General features: G+C 37.7%; 4 protein-coding genes and 1 non-coding gene across 6 annotated transcripts; 4 read left to right on the top strand and 1 right to left on the bottom strand.

Moving 5' to 3' along the window:
* Nucleotides 1-674: 674 nt before the first annotated feature.
* On the top strand, nt 675-3,494 carry LOC125200985 (adenylate kinase 4-like). Its single transcript, XM_048098838.1, has 6 exons — nt 675-887; nt 1,614-1,759; nt 1,851-1,970; nt 2,049-2,216; nt 2,435-2,524; nt 3,149-3,494. Exons 1-6 carry the CDS (start codon nt 773-775, stop codon nt 3,248-3,250), a joined length of 741 nt encoding a protein of 246 aa, XP_047954795.1. The 5' UTR covers nt 675-772; the 3' UTR covers nt 3,251-3,494.
* Nucleotides 3,495-4,430: 936 nt separating this feature from the next.
* On the bottom strand, nt 4,431-4,548 carry LOC125202920. Its single transcript, XR_007173250.1, has one exon. It is a non-coding gene; the product is annotated as a U5 spliceosomal RNA (small nuclear RNA).
* Nucleotides 4,549-6,042: 1,494 nt separating this feature from the next.
* On the top strand, nt 6,043-8,231 carry LOC125211631 (mitochondrial pyruvate carrier 1-like). 2 transcript variants are annotated; one of them, XM_048111512.1, is made up of 5 exons: nt 6,044-6,197; nt 7,394-7,510; nt 7,592-7,646; nt 7,740-7,875; nt 7,985-8,231. In XM_048111512.1, the coding sequence occupies exons 2-5, from the start codon at nt 7,418-7,420 to the stop codon at nt 8,022-8,024; spliced, it is 324 nt and encodes a 107-aa protein (XP_047967469.1). In that variant the 5' UTR covers nt 6,044-6,197; nt 7,394-7,417; the 3' UTR covers nt 8,025-8,231. The 2 variants fall into 2 exon arrangements, with proteins under 2 accessions (XP_047967477.1, XP_047967469.1); XM_048111520.1 differs by lacking the exon at nt 7,985-8,231 and having other exon boundaries at nt 6,043-6,197; nt 7,740-7,879.
* A 3,018-nt stretch (nt 8,232-11,249) lies between these two features.
* Nucleotides 11,250-15,422, top strand: LOC125222862 (4-coumarate--CoA ligase-like 9). The gene is made up of 6 exons (XM_048125750.1): nt 11,250-12,309; nt 13,670-13,859; nt 14,402-14,547; nt 14,631-14,698; nt 14,827-14,929; nt 15,012-15,422. Exons 1-6 carry the CDS (start codon nt 11,284-11,286, stop codon nt 15,135-15,137), a joined length of 1,659 nt encoding a protein of 552 aa, XP_047981707.1. The 5' UTR covers nt 11,250-11,283; the 3' UTR covers nt 15,138-15,422.
* Nucleotides 15,423-15,773: 351 nt separating this feature from the next.
* On the top strand, nt 15,774-17,018 carry LOC125202407 (high mobility group nucleosome-binding domain-containing protein 5-like). The gene is made up of 2 exons (XM_048100797.1): nt 15,774-15,861; nt 16,024-17,018. The coding sequence occupies exon 2, from the start codon at nt 16,028-16,030 to the stop codon at nt 16,916-16,918; it is 891 nt and encodes a 296-aa protein (XP_047956754.1). The 5' UTR covers nt 15,774-15,861; nt 16,024-16,027; the 3' UTR covers nt 16,919-17,018.
* Nucleotides 17,019-17,298: the final 280 nt, after the last annotated feature.

Here is a 17,298-nt window from a genome sequence, read left to right as displayed (position 1 = left end):
GGTTTCACATTTGTATGATAGGGATTGTGATCAAAATTGACACATATCTTCTTGTAAAACACAAAACCATCATTTTCAAAATTAATATATAAGTCAATTTTTTTATAATTATCAAGGATATCGATCCCATAGCTAAAGGAGTGATCGATCCCCTGATCATTTGATTAAAGATGGACAAGTCTGATGCCACTCGACCACATCCATTGGGTTCTGAGTAATTTTTAGTTCATCTTATAAAAGATTATCTAAAATTGTATAAAAATGACTTTAGTATTTTAATTATGTATTCCCTCCGTCTCAGATAATTCGCCTCAATATTCCATTTCGGGCTGTCCCATATAATTTGTCACACTTCACTTTTACCATTTTTGTAGTGGACCTCATATTCCACTAACGCATTCCTACTCACATTTTATTATAAAACTAATACTTTAAAAGTATGACCCACGTCCCACCAATTTTTTCAACTCACTTTCCATTAGATATCTTAAAACTCGTGCCGGGTCAAAGTGTCCCGAATTATTTGGGACGGAGGGAGTATGTATTATGTAATAAGATTGAGCTAATAAATAAATGTGAACAAGAAAAAGGAAGAATAAAATAATAATAATAATTAAAAATAAAAAAAAAGGCAGTGGGTCAATGCTGTGCTTGAGTTTGAAGCATTGGAAGGTCCGAATTCTCAACTCCCAAATTGCAACTCCTAACATTTCCTCACCCACCAACTACCTCAGTCGTTTGAACTTGAATAGAGAGAGAGAGACAAACAACAATGGCGGCAGCGGCAGCGGCAGATCTTGAGGATGTCCCTTCCGTCGATCTCATGACGGAGCTCCTCCGCCGAATGAAATGCGCCGCCAAACCCGACAAACGCCTCATCCTCATCGGTGCCTTTTCTCATCCTCACAATTCTCGCTTTTTTGCATTCTGTTTTGCCTAATTACGCGTTTAGGGTTTTGGTGGTTGCGTTTTGGATAGATTAAAGTTGTCCTTTTGACGAGCGCCTAACAGCATATGCCGGAGAAAGTTCCAGAATCTTTATTATGTTCATAACCTTTGAAGTCTTACCGATATTGTTAGCTAACACAACGAATAAGCATAGTTTCCTCTTGGAAATAGATCCCAATTGGCAATTGTTGTACACACTTATATTGTAATTTCTTTGTTTCAGTGCCCATCAAGATAAAGCATACTAGTATGAACTTTTGGACTTTTAGTCCATTTAATAGGATATTGAAATATCATAGTTGGGGGAAAAATTGAAAATGGGTTGTTATGATGTACTTGAATTTTGTTTGTTTTGGATTATGTGCACTCCAAGAGATGCTATAATGATTAGAAATTATGCATAGTCAGAGTCCAGTAGGATTACATGGATGATAATAATAATAATTAGGTCATATTCAAACTTGAGTCAAATATTTGCCAAGATCAGTCAAGACAACTTCAAAGGATCTTATGGCGTATCTGCAATTATGGATCTCGGCTACCTGATTTCTTGACAGTGAATCAGAGTAAAAAAGCATTTACTTTCCTCAAGGGCTCATTCAAGCAGTAGTAGGTTCTATTTAACGATTATTCTGATGCTTTGTATCCGTCACGTTGATATTCAGGTCCACCGGGATCGGGAAAAGGTACCCAGTCACCAATAATCAAGGACGAATATTGCTTGTGCCATCTGGCCACTGGTGATATGCTTAGAGCAGCTGTTGCTGCCAAGACACCCCTTGGGGTTAAGGCCAAAGAGGCCATGGAAAAGGTACTCTCGTCTCTCTCCATGACATGTTATTCTGCCTCCTGATAAAGACTTTAGAACTTTTAACTGAAAGTGCCTTCTTGTGATTTTTCAGGGAGAACTTGTTTCTGATGATTTGGTTGTTGGGATAATAGATGATGCATTGAAGAAGCCATCTTGTCAAAAAGGTTTTATTCTTGATGGATTTCCTAGGACAGTTGTCCAAGCACAAAAGGTCAACTACTTGTAATGCCTCTTTTTCACTTTGCGTGCAACAATCATGACCTAATGACGGTGTTTTTCTTATATCCAGCTTGATGAGATGCTTGATAAACGTGGAGTCAAGGTTGACAAAGTCCTTAACTTTGCGATTGATGATGCTATCCTGGAGGAGAGAATTACTGGTCGCTGGATTCATCCTTCTAGTGGTCGTACTTACCACTCGAAGTTTGCACCTCCAAAAGTGCCTGGTGTTGATGATGTAATTAGTGACTCATCTCTTTTTGACATTGAAAATGATACCATCAATGTTATTATGTACTATTGATTTGCTTTTCTTGATGTGGGTAACATCATAGCATGTCATACTAGTTCATTGTGTGTTAAAGAAGTATTTCTGGTCTTAATCCATCGTATTTCTGGTTACTTTGCTGTAAACTTTGCTTCTTAGGAGCTGATTCTGTTTCGTCATGTTTGAAGGTATCTGGGGAGCCTCTAGTTCAACGGAAAGATGATACAGCTGCTGTTCTGAAGTCGAGGCTGGAAGCTTTCCATAAGCAGACTGAGCCAGTATGTTTCCCTCCCTCATATTTCTATTGTTCTGCATCTCCTTTCAACCAAGTTGCAATTGCTGTGCAAATATTGTTAGATATGCTTTCTCTAACCTGTTACTATTTACTTGGAAGACTGATTGAAGTTAATTTCATGGTCTTTTACTTGTTCATGTTTTCTATGCTCCTCCCCAAATGCTGTATTTATAACTTACCCAGCTTTGCTTAACAGATAAGCCCAAAACTTTCAAGTGACTTTTAGTATGAGAAAAAATCGTAACATACTAAAATTAGGTTCTTGGTTTGGTCAGATTATGTCATATTCTATAATGGATGATTTTGTGATTACATTTACTAGAGGAAAGAAAAATAAACTAAAAAAAGAAGACAAAAAAGTTGATAGTTGAGCATTGCCAATTGTTTAACTAACATCGGTTGTTTGGTAATCCTAGTCAGAGATCATCATATACTGCTAGTTACAGCATACAAGACATGTCGTAAGGCTAAGTTCATGGCTGCTATTGCCGCGAACATTTTGCTTTCTGCATATTACCCTGTTTCTTTTAGCTTGTAATGGTGCTTGCATTTCACTTTGGCTCCTTGGTCTCAAATTCCTCTGATCCACTGGTTTTCGACTGCGCAGGTTATTGACTACTATAGCAAGAAGGGCGTTGTTGCTAACCTTCCGGCAGAGAAACCTCCACCAGAGGTAACAACAGAGGTGAAGAAGGTACTGTCGTCGTGATTGAAGACTCAAGTTGTATTCCACCCTCAATAAACATTTGATGCCTGCAGTTTCTGGTCATTTTTATTCGGATATGTCACCGCGACTTATCGGTTCCTGTACTTTACTACAAAAGCACTAGTCGGCATTAGGTTTAGATTTTCCTAATACGAGTTACGAAATTGTTTCAGGACACTTTCTGTATGAGGCTAAAATACAGTTTTCTCTTGGTAATGACTACTCTCTGCATACATCTTGGATTGAAGTCTAATGGATTTTCGTTTATGACAAACCAGCACCTATAATACTCCATTTGTCTCACAATAAGAGTTCATTTTTGCCATTTTGGTCACTCCTACAACAAAAGTTTCCTTTCACCATTTCTCTTTGCATTTCTTCACCATTTCTCTTAAAATTTGTCGGGAGTACACATTATTTTACTAATTCTTAACGAAACAAGTTTGAGAATGGAATCCCCATTAGCTAGGAGGGATGCACGCATATCTTCTAAATTTTGAGTTTGAAAAAATCTTTTTCTAATATTTCACGATGATAGGATGATAGAGGTTTTTATATGAGAATAGGAAAAGAAATTTAAATTCAAAATGTCGACAATATTATGAGAATAATGAGAAGAAAAAAAACTTTTAGCTTTTGGAGAATCACTTTTGGGGCAGAAGCTGCTGTAATTTCTTCTATTAAATTTGTTACAAACATAACGAGGGCTTACATTTAAAACTTTAAAAGTATTTTAACAAATATATTAAGCAGATTAAAATGCAAACATAATAATAATTATATAAAATGACAAAAGAAGAATAAAATTATAATTATAATTATAATTATAATTATAAAAAACAATAACTACTTCAAATTTAAAATAGTATTGGAAGCGAGTTCCTTTCCAGAAACACCATTCTTGATATAATAATTAAATTGAATAACAAAAAAACAATGTCAAAATCAAAATTTAAACTAGAATTGATGGGGGGTTCCTTTACAGAAACACCCCTCCAAAAAAATGGCGTATGCCGCTTATAGGCGACGAGCACACGGTATTTAAAAGGGGAAAGAATAGTTCGCATTTAAAATAGTATTGGAAGCGAGTTCCTTTCCTGAAACACCATTCTTGATATAATAATTAAATTGAATAACAAAAAAAACAATGTCAAAATCAAAATTTAAACTAGAATTGATGGGGGGTTCCTTTACAGAAACACCCCTCCAAAAAATGGCGTATGCCGCTTATAGGCGACGAGCACACGGTATTCTTTAGTAAAAGGCGAAAGAATAGTTCGCTATGTGCTCAACGCGCGGCTGCGTGATTTAACTAATCTGTTCGCCTCCTTATTTTATAGTAACGTATGGCTACTCTTGTGTCTCTCGTTTCCGATGTGGGATATTCACTCTTCAAACCAAACCACTATTCACTCCCTTCAACCAACTCTAATTTCCTCATCTTCATCGCCCCATTCAAGAATCACAGACTTCCAATGGCGAAGCAGCTTCAACACCTCATGATTCGCCTTCAATCCATCAGCAAGAAGCGCCTTCAACACCTTCTTCTTAGTGGGATTTCGATGCATTTCTTGTGTTCAAGATTGTGAAAAAAGTTTGATTTTTTGCAGTGAGTTTTCAGACTTGGAACATTTCAAGAAAAGTTTGCAAGCTGATGTTGGTGTTTTATCATCACTCGCTTCAACTCTTTCGAAGCAATGAATTGAAAAGCAAATTCCTTTTCACATTTCACCAATGTGGATTCCAGCAAGATTTATTCACCAAGTACTACTAATAAACTTGGAATAAATGCATCTTTAGGCTTTATCTTTACTGGTTGATTCTGATGAATGCAGTTGAATGAAGATGGTTTTCTGATGAATGAAGCTCCGGTTGTAGGTAGCGTTCAACGTGCTCAGATTCGCCTCGTGTTCAACAAGTGAGGAATAAGATTGCAAGAAGAATGTGGACTGAAGGGCCTTACATTGGTATGCATCTAAGGATGTGTGGATGAGGACAGGCTGTTGGGAGACGAATACGACACCAGCATAGCCAAGGAACGGAGGTCTAAACCTTGCTCTGCCCTCTCAGTGCACAAGAGGCAGCAAATGTGTGATTGCTATCAAAGAAAGGAAAAACACTTGACTTCAAACAACTACTCTATGTAGATTTGTGAAGGCCTTAGGGGCGCCTAGGAATGGTCGCGTATAAATCGCAGGAGAGGAGCCGTTTGGAGGCAGGCGCGCACTGCAGCCTCTTGTGGATGAGTTCCCAAACGTAGCAACAAAGGAGACGTTGGCACGATGGAGAGAGCCTCACTCCATACCTCAACCGGTCCTCCATTCTTGCAGCCATAGACTACATTGTGTCTCTCAGCAACGATGTGTTCGTGCCCTCACACGGGGTAACATGGTAACTAGATAACGCCTAACAAGAGCAGGAGCTGAGGCATTGTGGAGAAGCTGCACAAGTACTAAATGAACAACACACATATATATGATAATATTTCTCAGCATTTTAAGAGCATTGTTTGTGGGTAGTATATTCTTGTTTACTTGCAATTACAACACTTCAAATGTAAAAAGCGAATTGGCCATTTTGACTTGGTTCCAATCTCAGCAAAATGTGTTGGTGCATCTTGTCTTTGTGTAACTTCATGTTGAGTTTCATTAAATACTTTTTGAGTTTAGAATTTTTGTGGTGAATTGGTGTTTCTTTTGAGAATTTATATTATCACTATCTTATTAACACTAAAAATGATAAATATATTATAAATGAAAATTGGGCCTAAAATATCTAGCTTTCCACTTCATTTAATTACAATACCTATTTTATCAAGCACATGTGCATTTTTGGGTGAAAGTGAAGAACAATTTCTTATTTTTGGGCAACAGTCTTTTTCTGCAAAATTTCGACGAATTTTTCTCATCCCTCTCCGTAATACAATTCATTCACGCAGAAATCTATAAAGGTGGGAGCTAACCCATTAATTTAATTTTGTGTATTGCATATGGGTTCTTGTTCTTATGGATCTCGATTTACCATTGGATCAAATCGTCTTTTCTTCTATCTCATTTAGATACTGAAATTTCGTGAAGAATTGTTTATAGGCCATTTTCCGATGGGTTGTAGGAGATATCTAAGAGAAAACCATGAAAAAAAAATGTTAAGCATATTATAGATCTCTTTTTACAGTATCTACACCATCAATTTTTCTGTGGAATTGTTTGTGGTTTTAGGGTTTTGCTTAGGATTGTAGTCTCATATGTATAGGGGTCTCACCTCTCTTCTCTATCCGAGCTCATTTATGCTTAATTACATATTCTAGTCCTGTTTTTGTGTTTACAGAGCTGAGAGTTTTTTCTTTATTCAATATATGTGGATAATTTGTTACCAGTATTAGTTCCAAAACTTTGAAGTTGTGATACTTTCCCAAAAAATCTTGATATAAACCAATTCAAATTGCAATGTTTAGAATTTAATTTTTGAGTTTCATGAGGCTTTCATGCTTTCAGTCTAAACTGAGATTGAATAATGATTGACATGAAGAATCTGTTAGGGCGCATCACAAGTTGTTTGTCGTCGACCGGCTATATGCTAGTATTATTTTTGCTCTTATAATCGACATGCTAACGGTAATGGTCTGTTATCAAGATGAGAATAATGTCCTATCTGGTTCACTATCAGATGATGGACAAAATCCCGGCGTCTAACTTAGGGGGTGTTCGGTTGGCAAGACTAAATCTCATGATTAAATATGTATCATGTTTGGTTCATAAGATTGACCCCACAACTTAATCCTAGATGGATGGTCTCATGATAATTAGTCATAGCCTCCCCCTCCAACTAAAATAATCCCACAACTTAATCCTAGATGGATAGTCTCGTGATATTAGTCATGGCAACCGAACGCCACCTTAGTATACAAATTTGTCTGTGCATTCACAGTTTATCTCACCATAAGTGAGGCTGTTTGGCCTTTTGCAACTCTTAGTGTTACATCTTTAAAACCACAAGCCACGATTGCTTGCTTCTCGGATGAAATTTTAGTCCTTGATGGTATCCTTTTGCCATTCCACCTTTTGTTTTCTGTTTTCTTGTAATCTGCTCTTTCAATGCTCAGTGTCTCACTAAGTTAGGCCTGAATCTGTATTATGAAAAGTTCAGGGGTCTTGAGTTGCCGATTCTTCCATGGCTTCGTTTAGAGCATTCTTGAACAGTCCCGTTGGTCCAAAAACAACTCACTTTTGGGGCCCTGTTGCTAACTGGGGTTTCGTCATTGCTGTAAGATCTTTCACCTGGATCAAAACTATTGAATATAATTGCATTTCATGCTCAATTGTTTCGATTGGTTTCACTATGCAGGGACTAGTAGACATGCAAAAACCTCCGGAAATGATTTCTGGCAACATGACTGGAGGTTTGGAGTTGGATTTCACAGATTGGTTTTTATCTTAAAATATATCAAAACGGATTTGTTTCTACTTCATTCTTTCTATGTTTAATGATGCAGCAATGTGCGTGTATTCTGCATTGTTCATGAGGTTTGCTTGGATGGTTCAGCCGCGCAACTATCTGTTACTTGCCTGCCATGCTTCAAATGAAACCGTGCAACTCTATCAATTCTCCCGCTGGGCCAAGGGTCAAGGGTAAGCTCTGACCCGAGGCTCCTAGCTACTATATTTTGAGAAATATGCATGCGTGTCTGATCATATATTGTGAACTGACAGTGCGACTGATGTTCGTCTTCATGGCTAGGTACTTGGGAGAGAAGAAAGCTGATGCCTCGCCTCAGTGAATAGAATGGTAGTGCTTTGTGTTCGTGCTAGAGCTGGAATCGCAGCTTACCTTCCGTCTGCAACAATGGAAACGGAGAATAAAAGGCTTGTATATCATTCAAATTTGTTTTTATTTTTCCTCAAAACTCCCTGTAGACTTGTGTGTATCAAAGATTTACCAAATCAAGCTTAGATTTTTACTTATGTGAAAGATGTTTTGATTTTTACAGAGTTGTTCAATTGCTCATCTTTCTTAAATCGTACCTATCCTTTATGTCTAAGTTTTTCGTAAAGGCATTGCATGAATTGACTCGTTGGATCAATTGTCCCAACATCCAAAGTCTTTATAAATCAGCACGGACAATAGTCATTGAGTTTGCGGTTAATACTCTTGGTCTAGCAAAAAAAAAGATAACTATTGATTCTTCGTTTATGTCGTAACTATTGATGCTTCGTTTATAAATCGATTGATATTCAAACATCTAACTAGTCAAGTTTCATGATGCGAAGTTTCATTATTAAGTTCCATGGTGCACAAGCATCAAAGAAAAGACTAAATTAAGCTTGAATTACTGATAGAGATATAAACTTCTTACTAATTAAATTTTATGATGTGAACTTTCACACTCATAGTAATTAAGTTGCCAGGAGTGAAGTTGTGAAGATGAGACTAAATTAAATTTGGTACTGTGATAAATTGAAGCACATAAATGCACAACTTAAAATTGAGCGCACCTAATACAAGTAGAATCCACCTACTCCATCAAATTTAGAAGCTCTTACTAAAATAAGCCATTCTACCATTTTAATTCAACCAATCAAACAAAATAATTGTAGATACTAGGTATAGACGAGAGACAATGGTTCATAGAATAATTATAACAACAATTAGGTATCAATTAAGTTAAACCATCATTTGTCTCTTGTCTTAGTGAGGTGAGAACGTGAAAAACTTTATCTCAGCTTTTTGTATCTCTTTGTATATAGTGTTTTATTGGTATTTAGTCGATTTTCTTTGATTGTGACTTCTGATTATAATTAATTACTAGTAATTATTTATCAGGGTTGATTATGCAATAATAAATATTGATTAGTAACGTATTATATTTTAATAATTACTTTTGATGAGCAATGTTACTTATCCCATTTTCCGGCCACACGCAGCTAACAATGTTACTTTGGACACATTGCCTTATTATAAAATTGATCTTTGATTCATTAATTTCATTTTTCTATACTCCTTAGTCCCATAAAAATATGAACAATTGATATAGTGCTCGCAAGAGAAACGCAGTTGGCAACGAAGGAGCAAATCTTGCTGGAATAAGTTTGAGTTTAAATTCCACTACTGCCAATTGATATGGTACATGAATTAAGACAAAATTGGTAAGTAAGAGAAATGAAAAGAGAATAATTAAAATAATATTAGTGGGATAGTGATATTTACTTTATTAGTAGTGTTTAATGATGATATAAGTTATTAATAAATTAATATATAAAGATACTAAAATATTGGAATAATTTTTCAAAAATAAAATACATAATATTTTTCTGGGACGAATAAGAGAAGATTATTACATAGAATAGTTGACTTGCCATTAGAAGAAGACGACAAGATTCACTGTTTATAATTTATTTCCCTTGTAATCAATAATCAATTTATATCTTTTTCCATATTGTTGTTTTCCTTCATTTTTGTAACAGCTGACAACTTCAATTAACTCCATACCTCTAGCATATTCATTGTACTATCTCTCTACATTTCAATATAATCTGGGAGATTATTTTTAGATACAAAATTTAAGAAATTAATATGTTAAAAACTTAAAAGGAGAGACTAAAGTAAATAAAAAAAATAAAGTAAAAGAGAAAAGATAACATAAAGTATTATTGAAAAGGATAAAGTTTTGCTAAAAATAAGAATGATTCAACCATATTAGAACAATTAGAAGATTGAATATTACCCAACCATCGTGGGACGAAGAGAGTACTAAATTTATTACTTGTACAACTAACTTTGGGACGAAGAGAGTACTAAATTTATTACTTGTACAACTAACTTTAAACTTTAAAGTTCTTGAAAAAAATCAATTCTCGGTAAAATTTACTATCAGTACCTATTTTTGCTAACTATTCCACAAAAAAATAGTTTTTATTTTTCATTTTGGATCAATAACTAATACTCCCTCCGTCCGCCATTAGGAGTTCCATTCATGGGCGGCACGAGTTTTAAGAAATGTTAACAAAAGTGAGTGGAAAAAAGTTAGTGGAATATGGGTCACACTTGTATATATTAATTTTAAATGAAATGTGAGTGAAATGAGTTAGTGGAAGGTGGGACCCTATTACCATTTATGGTAAAAGTGAACCGGAACTCTTATTCGCGGACGGACTAAAATGAAAAAAATGGGACTCCTATTCGCGGACGAAGGAAGTATTAGTCTATATCTTTAGGATCTAGCCTTGTTTTCCTTCTATATCTAATTTACGAATTTTGGGGCAGAATAATATTAGTACCAATTTACTCCCTCCACCTATATCTCCACCTATATTAATGGGCACCAATTTTCTTTTTCGTCATTTCCTTATTAATTGACATCCTTACTTTTTACTATTTTTGGTTATGAATCTCATCTACCACTAACTCATCATTCATATTTTAATATAAATTCACTATATTACTTCATCTGTCCCTGATTAATTGTCACTCTTTTCCATTTCGGTCCGTCCCTCAATAATTGTCACACTCACATTCCACTAACTCATTTCACTCACATTTTATTATAAAACCAATATAAAAAAATGTATCTCACATCCCATTAACTTTTTCAATCTAACTTTTCTGTACATTTCTTAAAATTTGTGCACGGTCAAAAAGTGATGATTAATCGGGAATAAAGGAAGTATAAAAATATGATTCATATTTGACTAACTTTTTTCATTCGCTTTTTTACTAAATCTCGTGCCAAGTTAACTCGTGCCAATTAGAGGATGGAGGTAGTATTTTGTTTATTAAAAATGACGATATAAGTATTTTAAACGTTGAAGTTGCATCAGTTGTTACTCGGAATAAATAATGAACTTTGGAGAAATGGCAGCCACGTCATTACACAAAAAGTTTTACTACTACTATTGTTAAATAAATCCGCTGATGTAATTCCAAAAGTATATTGAATAAATAAATAGAGTGACGATTCACGTTTGTCATTTCAGTATACACTCCTTCTTCCTCAGCTTCACAATCACCTCAATCTCCAGCAGCAGTCACCTCCGATTTCCATGGCGGAAACTCAATCCACCCACCCCAAAACCGGCTACTGCTCCGCAACCAGAATCTATCACAGCCTCTTCCCCCCCTCCCCCCTCCCTCCGCCCTCATCCCCCCTCTCCATCTCCTCCTACGCCCTCTCCCTCCTCCACTCCCCCGCCAACCTGACCTCCGCCGCCCTCTCCACCACCGCATTCCTCATCGACGCCGACTCCGCCGACCGCCTCACCTACTCCGCCTTCCTCCAGCGCGTCACCTCCCTCTCCTCCTCCCTCACCTCACTCATCTCCCTAAACGACGTCGCTTTCGTCCTCTCCCCGCCCTCGTTTCACATCCCCGTCCTCTACTTCGCCCTCCTCTCCCTCGGCGTCGCCGTCTCCCCCTCCAACCCCCTCGCCTCCCAATCCGAGCTGGCACACCAAATCCAGCTCAGCAAACCCTCAATCGCCTTCACCACCTCAGCATTAGCTCACAAAATTCCCCCAAATCTCCCCGTCCTCCTCCTCGATTCCCCTGAATTCCTCTCCATGCTTCAATTTAGGTCTCCAATCACCAACACCACCGCCGCCGTGAAACAGTCCGATCCCGCCGCGATCCTCTACTCGTCCGGCACCACTGGTAAAGTAAAAGCGGTGGTGTTGACTCACCGCAACCTGATCGCGGTGATAGCGGGATACTACCATAAGAAATTATCCGACGACGCGAAACGCGGCGTTTTCGAGCATCCCGTGTCGCTGTTCACCCTGCCGCTGTTCCACGTTTTCGGGTTCTTCATGCTGATTAGGGCGGCGGCGATAGGGGAGAGCCTGGTGCTGATGGGGAAGTTCGATTTCGTGAAGATGCTGGAGGCGGTTCAGAGGTACAGAGTGATGTATATCCCGGTGGCGCCGCCGGTCATCGTGGCGATGGTGAAGTCGGATTTGGTGGACAAGTATGACCTGAGCTCGCTGCAGCTGCTGGGATCGGGCGGCGCACCGCTGGGTGAGGATGTCGCCGAGCGCTTCAAGGCTAGATTCCCCAACGTGGATCTTATTCAGGTGCGCAAACGCAGATTTTCTGCCATTTTTGCGCATTAGTACTACTCCCTCCGCACCGTTGCAGTGGAAGCATTTCTTTTTTACATGCGATTTAAAAAAAATTGTTTTAAATGAGTTAAAATAAATGAAGAATAAAGTAAGAAATGAAAAAGTTAGATGAACAAAGACAGAATAAATAAAGTAATGAGGAAAAAGTAGTAAGTGAAAAGAAATGTGTTGACTTTTATTTAAAAAAACAAATGGCTCCACTACTGCAGAACGTACCAAAATGACAAAACTGCTATGAACAGATGGAGTATTTAATTGGCTTAATCCTTTTGTGTATTATTGGTGTATCTGCATATTCTCTCTTAAAAGCAAATTTTCTTTTTTGGTGGTAACAATTAGTACTTTTCAGGCAACTAGATGCTGTACTTTGTTGACACAATATTTTGGGTTGTTGAGTGGGATGTGCATGTGCCTGGTCAATTTGTGCTTTATTCTATAATTTGTTGGATGTTGAAGTTTTTGTTATCTTAATAGAGCACTATTGTAAGGACTTGGTTTATGCTAGTTTATATCTGAGGTATGCACATTTGTCTATTTGTGACCGTTTATGGGTAAGATTGGAAGTTTAGGAAATGTAACACATGGATCCATTTTAAAAACCATGAATTCTTTACAGTGTGTGTGTGTGTGTGAGAGAGAGAGAGAGAGAGAGAGAGGTGCATTTGGTAGTTTGGCTGAAGAGCTTAAATTTGGATACGCTGAGAACTTTATTTCAAATTTGGAAGAGAATGCTTTTCTGCCTATATCATTCATTAATGACTTGAATTAAACTATTAAGAAGCTCATCATATGTTTTTGTCATTCTGGTTTCGATTGGGCCATCGAGCATTAGACCTTCCTTGTCCTGTTTTTATAAAAAAATCTTTATGATCCTTGACTATGTTCCGGCTTGAGGACTTAGAGTTCCGATATAGAGTGGTATAGGAAAATTACCTTTTAAACCTCTTTAATTCACTATAAGATCGACATCGTGAAATCTTCCAGCATGGTTGAATTAACTCGAGATTCAATGGCAAATGTATTAGACTTATTGCATTTTGTATAGTGTATTCTAGATAAGTTCCAAAATAGGTTGACTGCATAGTCGCAACCGAATATTTCCAAAAATTGGACTGAGGAAGAATAGTTCGAACCACATATTTCCAGAAAATTCATGGACTTGTGTTCATTTTAAATATTCAGACTTCTAAGCTCTAGGGGAAAATAAGTCATTTTAAGGAATACTTTCTTTTGGTTTTACTTATTGTTGCTTGGCTGTTGTTCATTTTGAGTGTACTTTAAATTATTTTAGTAGTAATATTGTTTTCTCTAGGGCTATGGTATGACTGAGACTGCAGGAGGGGTCACGCGCTCAACTGAACCTGACGAGGTCAAGCGATATGGATCTGTAGGCCGCTTGGCTGAGAACATGGAAGCCAAGATAGTTGATCCTGAGAGTGGGGAGTCCTTACCTCCTGGACAGCGTGGCGAGTTATGGCTACGAGGACCTGCAATTATGAAAGGTACTTGATTAAATGACCTGATGTTTTCCTAGCGTTTTCAGGTTCTAAAGATATTGTCAGTTGCCCGTGTAATTCATGTCCTGTTCATGGTTAGAAAACTATCCTTGTTTAACAAGTGCTCAAATTGGTTCACTCTACTCATTAGGGTAGAAGCATATATATGTGTTTTTACTTGTTTATCTCCTAAATGAATGAAAACATGAAACTAAATGTATCTGATCGGACAGTCTATGCCTGCTCGGATGAGGTACCTGCCAATGGAGTTGATCAACAACCTTCTTTGTGTCTTGATGCGAAAATGTAAAAATAGAAGTGGATGAATCATAATAGTGTGTTGAATTGAATCCGTAAGTGTTGGCTGGTTTGATGAGCAATATTCAGGAGACGGTGATCATGGAAATTGGACAAGAGAGGCCCTGGTGTTTTAAATTGCATATAGAATGTCTTAGATTATATCTCTTGGACTGGATTAAAATTTGAACTACAAGATGATCTATATGATATAAGTATAATTTAATGAGCTCAATGTGCGACTCTCACAGGTTATGCAGGAGACGAGGCAGCTACAGCTGCAACGTTGGATCCAGAAGGGTGGTTAAAGACTGGGGATCTTTGTTATTTCGACTCTGATGGTTTACTCTACATCGTTGATAGGTTGAAAGAATTGATAAAATACAAGGGATATCAGGTGATCCTTTTTAAACTTTTTTTGGTTGGGATCGGATTAGCAATGGGTTTATTTCGTCGCTGAATGACATGTTTCTTCTGCAGGTTCCTCCAGCAGAGCTGGAACATTTACTTCAGTCGATTCCTCAAATTGCTGACGCAGCAGTGATCCCGTAAACGTTCTCACCTCTTGATTCTAGTTTTAACTATCACTTAATGCACTCATTCGAACGGCTTAAAGATTTTGATTGTGTTGATTTGCTACTTCTCATTGGCTTTTGCTATCCGTGTCCGAGAGCAGATATCCTGATGAAGAAGCCGGTCAGATTCCCATGGCCTATGTTGTGCGAAAACCCGGTGCCACCATCACCTCATCTCAACTAATGGAGTTAATCGCGAAACAGGCAAGTCGACTTACCTCCTAATCTCTACTCTTCCACTTGTTTAAAGGTGCTAAATTATCTCACGATGTTCTATGCTACACAGGTTGCTCCATATAAGAAGATTCGACGCGTTGCATTTGTGGATGCAATCCCAAAATCTCCAGCAGGAAAGATCTTGCGGCGCGAGCTGGTTCGTCTTGCTCTCTCCGCTTCTTCATCTAAATTGTAGAAAGACAAATACATCACATTCTGTTGGTAGCTCTCGATTTAGAAGGAAACATATGTTACATTGCAACATTCTTGTTACCAATTCTTCCTTTTTTTCCTTCTTGTAATCGCCCAATAATTAAATGCCGAAGTGAAAATAGATAAATGAAACTTTTGGTGTTTTGTTTAACTGTAGTTGGAGCTTGTAAATTTTGCCCGTTATTGGCATGTGAATTTTCATCTTTTCCGATTTCAGTCAGCAAAAACAGTTGATGCCAGTTAGTCGAATAAAATTGTTCATTGTACCCTTCGTTTTCTCACTTTGCTTTAAATTTGTTTGGTAATTATATCTTTCGTATTGTTCAGTAGTGTGTCAAAGACTCATGGAGGTTTCATTAAAACTCGTATCCAACCAATAATGCACTATTCACTCTTATTCTTTCCACCAAAATTATTAATATGCAAAAATAAAGCATATTATTATTTTTTAATAATTAATTAAACCACTATTTTATTAATCTATGCGAATTATACACTAGAGAATTTCATCATATCCATAATATCCCACAAACAATACGACGCCACATATCTCATCGATGATGCAAATTTGTGCACTATTTCTGGTATATTCACCATACATTTTTCTTCCAATCGCTCAACCTATTTTGCGAGTTTCCAAAGCTTCATTCTTTCCTAATCATTTAGAAAATTGTTTTTGCTACGAACAGGAATCTACACAACTCCAGGTATATTTTATCCTGATTAATCTTGTATTTTTCCTTGTTCATTTTTTGTTGAATTGAGATTCAGATTCAATCAGCAAAATGATCAGATCACATTGATTATAATCAAAATTTGATGCATGTGTTTATGCATGATTGATCATTTTAGTTTTGTATTGACTGTAGAACAATGTTGAGGCAATCGCCACGTAGGAATCAGAGGAGCAAAGGGATGAAGGTGAAGCATGTGTTGCAGGTGTCTGTGCTCCTTGGGGTTTGCATCTGGTTGGTGCTTTACCAGATGCCTCACCCCAGCGATGCCGGATCCTTTTCTCAGCACGGCATCAAGCTCTCCCAGAAGCTGCGCGCTGCCGGCGATATCAAGCTAGGGAGGAAGGATCTCAAGCCGAGGACGACAACCCTAGTCGGCGAATTGGATGGCCAGAATGCCACCAAGGCAGAAGAGGGCGGCGATGCCAAGGAAAAGGATGCAGAGAAGGAGAAGGAGAAGCCGAAAGAAGAAGGTGAAAAGACGTCTGATAAAAAAAAGATAGCAAAAGGTGATTGGGATATCAAGAGAGAAGAGAAAAAGGTGGATGATAGCAAGAAAACCGAGACAAAGGTGGATGATAGCAAGAAAACTGAGACAAAGGATGGCGGTGACAAGGTAAAAGAGAAGACGACAGCGAAGAAAGAGGAGGAGAAGGGCAGTGGTGGTGGTGAGGAAGCAAAGGAAAAAGGTGGTGAGGAAGCAAAGGAAAAGGATAAGAAGAAGACGAAGAAGAAGGAGAAGGAAGATGGTGGTGGCGAGGAAAAAGGGAAGGAGAAGACGAAGAAGGAAGGTGGTGAGGGCAAGGAGACAAAGAAAAAGAAGACGAAGGAAGAAGGCAAAGAGAAGAAAAAAGAGGACAAGAGCAAGGGTGAGGACGCGGAGAAAGGCAAGGGCAAAGAGGAAGAAGATACGGGTGGAAAGAAGGGTGAGGGTGTGCAAAGGGAAAAAGGAGCAACTGAGGATTACTCTGCCTCACCAAAAGCAAGTGAAGAAGAAGCTGAGTCTCCATCCCCAGCACTTGCAAAATGAGATCTCACATAATTAATGAGGTCTCAAGTAGACTTGTATTTCCCATCTTGAGTAGAGATGCTAAGTTTTATACATATTTTGTTTTTTGTTGTGCTTTGAATTTAGGTTGGAAAGTGGATGTTTAAAATCCTAGGGAGTAGAAATTACCTGGTAATGGCTTAATGTAAATATATTGGCAGCTGGTTTCACAAAATAATAAAAGCTCCAAGTTTTATGTTAGTAGTTGTTTGTCTTGTTAAAATCTTGAAACTTGTAATATGAAGTTTCTACATGCAAGAAACATATGTACATTACTAATTTAAATCCATTTGAACTTGTATGTTATATATAGACCAAACGGAAGAACACGTCCCAAGCAGAGTTCCCAGCCCACGGGATAA

Source organism: Salvia hispanica, chromosome 1, assembly GCF_023119035.1.
Source record: "Salvia hispanica cultivar TCC Black 2014 chromosome 1, UniMelb_Shisp_WGS_1.0, whole genome shotgun sequence".
Classification (NCBI taxonomy): Eukaryota; Viridiplantae; Streptophyta; class Magnoliopsida; order Lamiales; family Lamiaceae; genus Salvia; species Salvia hispanica.
Note: the sequence above shows the minus strand (reverse complement) of the source record. Positions and strands in the feature narration are given on the sequence as shown.